This window comes from Papaver somniferum, chromosome 1 (assembly GCF_003573695.1).
Source record: "Papaver somniferum cultivar HN1 chromosome 1, ASM357369v1, whole genome shotgun sequence".
In the NCBI taxonomy this organism is placed as follows: domain Eukaryota; kingdom Viridiplantae; phylum Streptophyta; class Magnoliopsida; order Ranunculales; family Papaveraceae; genus Papaver; species Papaver somniferum.
The window spans coordinates 217654636-217664291 of NC_039358.1; the positions used below are offsets into that span (position 1 = coordinate 217654636).

The 9656-nt window shown below is 36.4% G+C and overlaps 1 protein-coding gene across 1 annotated transcript; it reads left to right on the forward strand.

Moving 5' to 3' along the window:
• Positions 1-4460: 4460 nt before the first annotated feature.
• LOC113316021 (protein HEADING DATE 3A-like) lies at positions 4461-8139 on the forward strand. The gene is made up of 4 exons (XM_026564255.1): positions 4461-4958; positions 5200-5261; positions 5929-5969; positions 7409-8139. Exons 1-4 carry the CDS (start codon positions 4761-4763, stop codon positions 7630-7632), a joined length of 525 nt encoding a protein of 174 aa, XP_026420040.1. The 5' UTR covers positions 4461-4760; the 3' UTR covers positions 7633-8139.
• The last annotated feature ends 1517 nt before the right edge of the window (positions 8140-9656 follow it).

Sequence of the window (9656 nt, forward strand, 5' to 3'; positions counted from 1 at the left end):
TTCTTTGACGATGCGATCAGTAGATATGAGACCAGTCGGCTCAGTATCAAAGACCAGTTTGGGCTAGGGCGATGAGATCTTTCGTCCTTGCTGGGAAACTACCTTGGGGTTTAGGTACGGCTTCACGAATGCCCAGCTTTAGCCCAAACTTATAAATATTATAAATAAGTAGCTGGGCTTGAAATCATAACTTCTTCAACTTTGAGCCTGTTAGAAGTTTATGAAAAATGAAATCATGTGCTAGGCTCATATTCTTGGCTGGTGGAAGACAGCATTATGCTCTCAGATTCTAGGCTTTAGCTTTGTCTCAGAGTCCAACCTAGTTTGCAGCTTTAAAACAGAACATTCTCTTTTTCTTTAGGTCATTATTTATCTTTTTTGCACTATTGATTGATTGTGGTATTATATTATCTAGCATTTCTAACTCGGAGGCCCATTGTTAATGGACTTTAGGTGCTTTATACGGCTTGTTTACTGGGAGCCAGGTTCATGGCGAGCTTCAATACTTGGAATGGACCTCTGGTGATATCGATTTCTTTAGTGGGCCGTTCATGGTGGGCTTCACAAATTTAGTGGGTTTCCGATGACTTTGTTTCAGTGGGGGACCAAGACTCGTGCTGAGGTATTTTTCTTCTGGTTACTGTTTATATTTCTAAACCATTTGGTGATGTCAGTTTTCTTTACAGCCAACAGTTGGTCATGGGAAAAATCTCGGGTTTTCTTTGGGTGGGTTAGTCATTTATGATATTCTAGTCTTTATGTGCAACACCTTCCCATGGAAGTTTCCAGATCACCCTTATTCAGGCCAATAGTGAGCCACATAGGTGCCAATTAGTAGTAAATATAAGGCATGTCTCACTTCTAGAAGAAAAATTGGATTCACGTACTCACTCTCAAATATATTATCATACTTGAGAGGAGAAGTTGAACTTGTTAAATACTATGTAAGGCAGAGGTTATTTGATAGTTATCTTAGACAGCACTAGTAGTACTAGATTCCTTAGACAAAAACCCACTCTTTATCTCTCTAAAATTATTTGAGAATAAATGGCCGAGCAAGAACCGGCAAAGAATGTTTTCTAAGTAGTGTCATGTCATTATCCTGATAATGTTATCGATTAGCACAGTACTTATCCCTCTTTTTGGTGATTTTGTCATGGTAAATAAAATTACTTCTAATTCATGTGAATTTTTAAGGTTACCATTGGAAAGTATAGTTTCTAGGACTAGGATATCAAAAAAAGGAGAAAAGGTACTTATGAGGTTTGTAGAGGAAGAGGAAGAATCAGCATCTCTCTGTGGATAGAAATAGGAGGAATAGAAAGCGAAGTAAAACAAAAGATAGGAAAAGCATCTTGCCTATGGACGTGGAGTTGGAATATGGTTTGTGAGCCGAAAGGGTTCTGTGATTTTGCTAATTCTATAAAGTTGTTTAAGGAGAATCGTTTCATTAACATAATCCATTAGGTGCATAGCATGATTAGATATGGAAGAAAAAAAATCTGTAGAAATTCTGTCAGTTGAATTGGTCAGGTATCTAGTAATAGTAACAAAAATGGTTCCGGCAACAATAAAATGATGAAAAACACGCCATTTGACAACCACTTGCTTGCTAGTGTCAACGGAGTATATTTTCTCCCGTAGAGTGTCTACGTAGGAACCCACTATAAACTATGAAGATACTATGTTGTGACGAGATCATAACTTGTTAATATGCCTCATTGTCAGTAGCGCAGGTGAATAGGAGCTTCCTTTTTTCGATTTTATCTTTAGTCTTATTTGGTCTGAATAAGTTTTCCAGCGAACCACACAAGTGGACTGCCTTCCCCAGCGCATAGAAAGTTGGAAGTAGATGCGAGTTGACAAGCCAGTTTTCCCTAAATGGTCGAGTGTCATCAGTTGAGCCTTTCACTTCTTCCAATTGGACAACGTGTTATGATTTACAGTAATATCTTTGGGTCAAATGTGAATACCTATTAAAAATCTTGTGACGAGATGATGACTTGTTAACGCTTTAGGGAAAAATATATGGCCCAAGGAAAAAAAGATACATGAAGAGAATGTACCAATAGGTGCACTACTTTTGATTCATTTTTATGCTGAAAGAGAATATCTAGCACCGGTCAAAAGGTCATTGTTCCTAAAAGGATCAATTAAAAGGATCCGTTTTCTAAATGATCTTTCGTACTCTTTTTAACTATTCCTAAAACCTATCATTTCCTCTGTTTTTGTTTTCATTTCTTTTCTAGATTCCACGAGCCACATGTATCCTGCGTGGGTTTGTCCCCCCCCAAAGGTTATAGAACATAATCTGATGACCATACAGTCCTACTTCACCATCCAAAACTGTTCTTTCTTTTAGATCTGTTTTCAAATCACTCTAAGAAGTAATTGCAATTTTTTTTTCACAACTCTCAGGTCAAAATATCATTACTAGTTTGACGGAGTATTCCATGAATTCTGTCCATGCTCATCACTGACTTTTGGATGGCTTAATGTGAGATAAAAATCTATGCATAATGCATATTTGGGTTTGGTGTCCGCTTCGAAATTGTGGCTCCACACAAAGATTGCATGTATGGCGTCTAGGCTGGCCCTTACTCTATCTCTTAATGCCAGATTGACTGAGTGTTTATCCTGAGCAACATTTTGCGTTAGAGAAAGCTGGGTCTCAATTTATCCCATTACCTATTCCAATGATAGAATGGCTTCCCAAAGTTTATCCAAGTTGCCAAATCGTACTTTTTCTATCAGCTAGATCCTCTATTTTTTTTCTTTCTTTCCTGTTTGTGAATAATTTTTCCAAGACGTTATTCTAATTCGTCCGGAAGATTCATGAATTATCTGAATTTTTTTGAGAGATTGTTTTATTTTCACTCGTTCTATATAATCCGACTAATAGAATTGGATTTACTTTGCCAGGCTCTTTTATTCCTTTTTGTTTTCCAGAAAGATCCTTTTTATGAGTCCAACTTTCTTTATGGATCCTTTTAGACCTCAACAATTTTACATCTCATCGGGTGTCCATGGGTTGCGTTGCCCCAAATTCTCAAGCTATAAAGGTTTTGTGTTGGCAAGAACCCATGCCCGAGGATTCACTGACTTGGCAAGTAGTTAGAGTCCAACTCCTTTTTACTTGTGGGATAAATCTTTGTTTGATTTGCTAATATGGGCTCTGGTCTCCAGATTTTTAAATGGTAACTTTTTAAGTGTGCTGGTTTGCTGGAGTATGAAAACATGAAAAGGTGTGTGAATTCCAATATATAGAGCTTAGAAGGATTCTCTTTAGTTGCTAAGATCAATTGGGTGTCTAAATCAATGTTGGCCTGTTTATAGTAGCATAGGGAACAATTTGACAGCATAATTGTCTGCCAGCATATGGTTTTGGTCTCTATACACAGAGAAAAGTGACTAATTAGTAGTGTGGAAAATGTTCTACTTCTCTTCTTTGATTCCTGGAGATGACGTTTAGATTAGCATGAAAAGATACAGTGGGAGAAGAATTCTGCGATTTTGCAGCACATGGGCTAATGTTTTTGCTTACGAAGTTATGAGACCGCCAGCAATAGTTAGCATGTTTGTTACTGCCATTGCCTATAGAACTTATGAGTGCAACTTTGTGCACCAAATACTGGGATTACCCACTTTTTTATTGAGTGGTGCATTAGTTGGAAAGTGGAGATATATTTATAAAAAACCTAGTCAATTCAAATTTGGCTCAACGTTTTTATAAAACTACTACCTCCAACGCATGTACCACCGAATAAAAAGGTAGGAAATATACAGTCTTACTTAACATATAACAGTGCACAAGTTTATTTTTATATTCTACGAGTTCATCTTTTAATTCATGGGTACGCATAAACTTAACTTACTGGGTCCACATCTCTCTATTATTCACTATAATTAAAACAAATTGGGAAAGCTCTTCTCGGCTGCTCTTTTCGTGCACCCGTCTGGTGGTCAATTTTTTTGGGTGGCTAATATATGCTTTCCTACACGCATATTGACTATGAGAATTTATACTCACACATAACCTGCTTGGCAATAATTCATGTTACACTATAGAGCCCTGCTGTTTGCACTATTTTGTATTACTGCATTGCCAAACTGTATACTATTAGATGACCATAACAGGGAAGAGGATGATGCAGTCAAGAAATATTGGCAATGACGTAGAATGCGTTATCAACCTAGTAAATCCAATTGTTGTTGGGATAAAGAAGAAAGCATACTAGTTGCCGAGTTACTAGACGCCAAGTGGCAAAAGGAGAGGAGAGAAATGGATATGTGAATCTATGGTTCCACATGGATGCTCTAGACATGGGATTTTTGATCTCAAACCAATCAGAAAGCAGCAATATATAATGCTGAATCAGAATATATATGGCTTGTGCCTTGTGTTAGTCGGAGGACCACTAGATTAAGAGAGGGAAGAAGATGCACACCACATATAGAACTTCTATTAGCTTATAACCTAGAGTTTTTTGTACATCATGCATCAAGGCAAAGTAGATAGATTCTAAACATTTTCATTACTGAAGAAAGTAGAAGAAAGTAAGATGAAATTTGAGAATTATGATGCCACCCTCCAAATGTATCTTGCCTATATATAGCTTAGCTACATAGTGATCTATCCATATCATTTTGCAACAAATATATACTTGCAAAATCACTAGCTAGCATTCCGTTCAACACCTTCATTTTACTAGATCTCTCTCTTTGTTCTTCTCTTTAGCTAGCAGCTTGATAAGAAAGAGATGCCAAGACCAAGAGATCCATTGGTTGTAGGGAGGGTAGTAGGGGATGTATTAGACCCCTTTAATAGATCAATACCAATTAGGATATCCTACACTTCAAAGGATGTCACTAATGGCTGTGAACTCAAACCTTCTGCTGTTGTTAGTCAACCTAGAGTTGAAATTGGTGGTGATGACATGAGGACCTTTTACACTCTGGTATAGTGGTTACTCTTCTTATCTCTTTCTGAACGAACTCTCATATCAGAGCTTCATGAATCCTAAATAAGCACTTTGTGGTTACATACGGATGCATGAGCATTAAGTGTATAGACCTTTTTAGTTTGAATCTCATGATCTCTTTCTGTTTCTGCTTTTGCTTTTGCTAATTTAATTAGTCTTTTAGTTTTACGAGTTGTTTAATCAAATGGATACTAACTACATGTTACTTTAATTGCAGGTTATGGTAGACCCTGATGCACCTAGCCCAAGTGATCCTAGTTTAAGAGAATATCTACACTGGTACGTTCTACTCGTAGTCTCATCATGCACGTTGTCATGCTAGCAGTTTAGAATAGAAAATAATTGTTTGGAAAAGAGAGCATGTCCAGTAGCAAGCAGTAGTACTTTGTCATGTCATAAAGCAAGCAAAACTTGACAAATCGTTGAGGTGTGTGTGTCTCTTGAGCAGTTGAGGTTGCATCAATCTCGCAAGTACACTATCTATAAGAGTCAGCCAGAGAGGGTGATCACCTTTTGGCTGTAAAACTCAAGTATTTCAATTACTTGAGTTCCAATCTCATGGCACCAAAAACGCTGTCCAAGTTTTCCTTTTCTTCTCTCTTATGTGATTTTGGTTTGATTTCTTGAGTTTGCAACTTCTAGCCAAATTTAAATGGATTTCATTTTTTTTCTTCCATTATTTATTGCATCAGTTTGATTAGTACATGATGGACTGTAAGATAAGAGTGACCAAAGAACTTGTTTCAACTTTTTGGAGTACCCATTTCAAATTTAAAATACTTTTTGCAACTCATATCAATAGCCTGAGTACCAACAACCCCATTTTATTTTTAACTTTTTGAGTTTGCACTGGTTTCCATTTTATTTTATTTTGAAATAAAAATGTTTTTCATTAATAATGGCACTATTATTTGAGTCTCATGATGATTTGTTTGATGGATTTTAGGTTGGTTACTGATATCCCGGGAACAACAGGAGCAACTTATGGTACGTAAAGTAAACCCATGAAAAAAGAAATCCATTGCAATCTAAACTTCTTCAATATTCCAAAAGCAAAAAGAGATGTATCTTTTTAAAATTTGTCTAGGTTGGCAGTGCAAAAACACACAACCACTTGCACTTTTTCTGCTTCATTTTTCCTTTTCCCTTTTGCTCTTTTCCAAAACAAATAGTTGGACAAAAGCACAAATTCCTCTGATTCTAACTCGGAGTTGTTTTCAGTGCATCAACTTAGATTGTATGCCTATATTCAGGTCAGGGGCTGTGCCTTATACTCGTCTTTCGTTTGCCAACTGACTTCTAAAATACTATAATTTTATATACATTTTCATGAAAATTGCATAATTCTTTTTTTCATTTTCATTATTTTGACGGTTCGGGTGTTGATTTTTTAGAAACTTCATATTTGAAAAACTAAATGATGGATTTATCAACAATCTTTTTACTAATATTTTTTCAACCTATTTTCCATCATGTCAGAGTAAAAGGTGTTTTTTTTTCTTCCTTTTAATTCAAACAGATTTACATTTAATTAGTACTATTACTTAATTAGGTCATGCCAAAATGATATCCTACTCAAACACCTCTAGTCAAACATCAGAAAAACAGAACAATAAAATAATGATCTGACATCTTGTTCCAGGCGAGTCAAATTCAGATCTCAGAGTTATATTTTTTTTTAAAAAAGAGAAAAAATGCTTTTTTTTTTTCACGAGAAAAGTGATATGGTCCCAAACTCTCCTTCCTCCTAAAATTTGAAAGGTGATATGGTCCCAAGCTCTTCTCCTCCTAAAATTTGATCAAGAAGTTTGACTCCTTTTCACAAGGATATCTGTTTTATTATGTATCGGATACTTGGTAAGAATCAAAAAAGCCCCAACAAAAGCTATTGAATTTTAGTAGGTCTGTAGGTCCAGCTGAGACCCCATTAAACATGACAAAAGGACCTGACTCACTGATTCCTTTCATGTAAAAACGGAAAACATTTTCTCGTCAGTCTTTCTTTTCAATGGAGTAGGTTTCGCGTTTATCAGAATACTAAAAAACAACAACGGTACTACAATAAGGTTTGAGACTGATTGCCTGTTCCAAAGTGTACCCGTACTACAATTGTCCGACTTATCATCATGATGTATACTTTTCATTTCATTCAGTCCTTATTAGGATCATTTCTGTCACCTAGTCATTTTTGCTGCACTTGCCAGCTTTAATGAACACTAATTCTGCCCGTTGGTTGTGACACTTGGCCAAGCTAAATATAGCTCTTCACAGTAACTTAAACTTCTTATCGGAGAAAACTTGAATTTCTCCTGATTGGTGAAAAAAGGGCTTATAACCTTTTTACAGACACTTCATGCTTTATGATGATGGCGTTTTATTTAATTGACTCGTCTAAATCTGATCGTGTTGCTTTTATGCTTTTACAGGACAGGAAATCGTAACTTACGAAGCACCTAGACCAACTGTGGGGATTCACCGATTTGTTTACGTGTTATTCCGTCAACTTGGTCGTCAAACTGTGTATGCTCCAGGGTGGCGTCAAAATTTCAACACACGAGATTTTGCTGAAATTCACAATCTCGGACTGCCTGTTGCTGCTGTATACTTCAACTGCCAGAGGGAGAGTGGCTCCGGAGGCCGTAGAAGATGAGAAGATATATCCTAAGGGGATCATGAAACAAAGTAAGATATCTTAGTATCTTACCAAGAAGATTAAGAACGGCACTAATACTTTATATACTACTATTTCTATATAGATTGATCAAAATATATATGTGAGGGATGGTTTATATGAATAAATCTATCCATATAATAGTATGAGGGGTGGTTTATATGAATAAATCTATCCATATAATAGTATAGATAACAATAAAAAAGCACTCTATTAATTCTACTATGTGCTTAGCGCAATTCGTTAGAACTCATCTCATGACAAGGTTGTGATTTCAAATCTCCATGGAAATCTGCTCCTTTGAAGGATGATGTACAATCTAAGTTTTGTTCTCATAGATGGTGGTTGTTTAATTTTCAATTTCAATGTTGCTTGCTAGTGATGATTGCTCTATATCGTTTAATTTTACACATCCTCCCTCCATGTCTCTATGTGGGGGGCTTTGTGTTGTTTCTATATTGAAGTGTCTTTTGCTTGTGTTTGTAATGTAGCTTGCCCCATATTCTCTTCTTTTCTTTCTTTTTCTTCTGTTCTTTGCTTTTTTGGTAATTAGAGGACCATATATTCTAAAGAAGCTAGACTGTTGAGTTGTAGTAGTTTAGTAGGACTACCTTCTGTTAAATGCATGATAGTATAAGAATTAGAATTATTTAGAGGATTTTGTCTTACATTTTGATTTGTCTACTATGAGCTTAGTAACTGCAAGAACAGGGCAAGGTATCCATGTATAGCTGATTGTTGCGAAATTCTATGGATGCCATTTTCCTTTGCGTGAACTCTTGCATTCTCTTGTCTGTGTAGAATTTTGTTGGAGACATCTCCCGTGCCCATATAACTTCCTCAAGCAGCTACAGCCTCTCCTCCGGTGACGTGGTCTTTTGGGTCCTGCTTTAGTGGCCGAACAATTAAATGCACTGTCACGGATTAACAAACAAAAATTAGAATTAGTTAACAGAAAGAAACCTATCATGACCAATCAAAATTTATTTTCAGGCAAACGGATGAAAAAGTTGGTGACTAGTGCTCCATTACCATTATGCGACTGCTATTTAATTTGGTCGTACATGAAAATGAATCCAATTAATTGCCACTTGGGCATTCTTCATACTCTGGTATGAAGTCGCTGGACAATGGACAGTGACTCTAGATTAACCCCATATAACTATATAACTTTGATCTGCTTCTAGCTTGTACCGTTAGTCCTGGTTCTGAAAGCAAGACTCTCGATTTAGGATACACTGACACTGAATGCTCATAAATTCTGTAACACCAATCCCAAAATGAACAAAATAATCTACTTGAGCAAGAAAGAAACCAGTAAATCTAACTGAATAGTGCAATATTACATGGACTGAATTGAACAAACGATTTTTTCCCATTAGAATACAATAACTGACTTTGGGGTGCAAATGAGATAAAGCACAGACAGGACAACCGCAAGTGCCGCTTAATGGATGATTGATCTTAAATCTAACTATTCAAATCTAACCCCGTCATTCATTGATCTTAAACATTGAAATCTCCAACCGAAAGTAGAAAATCTATGCATATGAAATCAACCCAGACTCCTTTAGGAGGGTACTCTCCCTTTAGCTTTGGATCAACACACTGTTTAACCTTGTCCTCGCTTAGCCTTTGTGTGGCTGGCCTATATATATACCGAAGCACAGGGAAACATGATGGAACTAGTGCACTAGAAGAAATACTGGATTCAGAAAGGATCACATTCACTTTCATAAAAGTAAGGCAGCACTAGTACTGGATTCCTTGGACAAAAAATCCCACTCGTTATGTGAGAGTAAAAAGAACCGGAATATTAAGAATGTTTGCTTTCTAAGTAGTGTCCTATCATTATCCCGATAATGTTATCGATTAGCGCAGTAGTTCCTCGTTTTGGTGAGGTTTTTTCTTACTTCCAAAGTAAATTTAAAGTTTACCTTTGAAAAGCATAGTTTCTAGGATGTCAGAAAAGGAGAAAAGGTATTGTTTATGAGGTTTGTAGA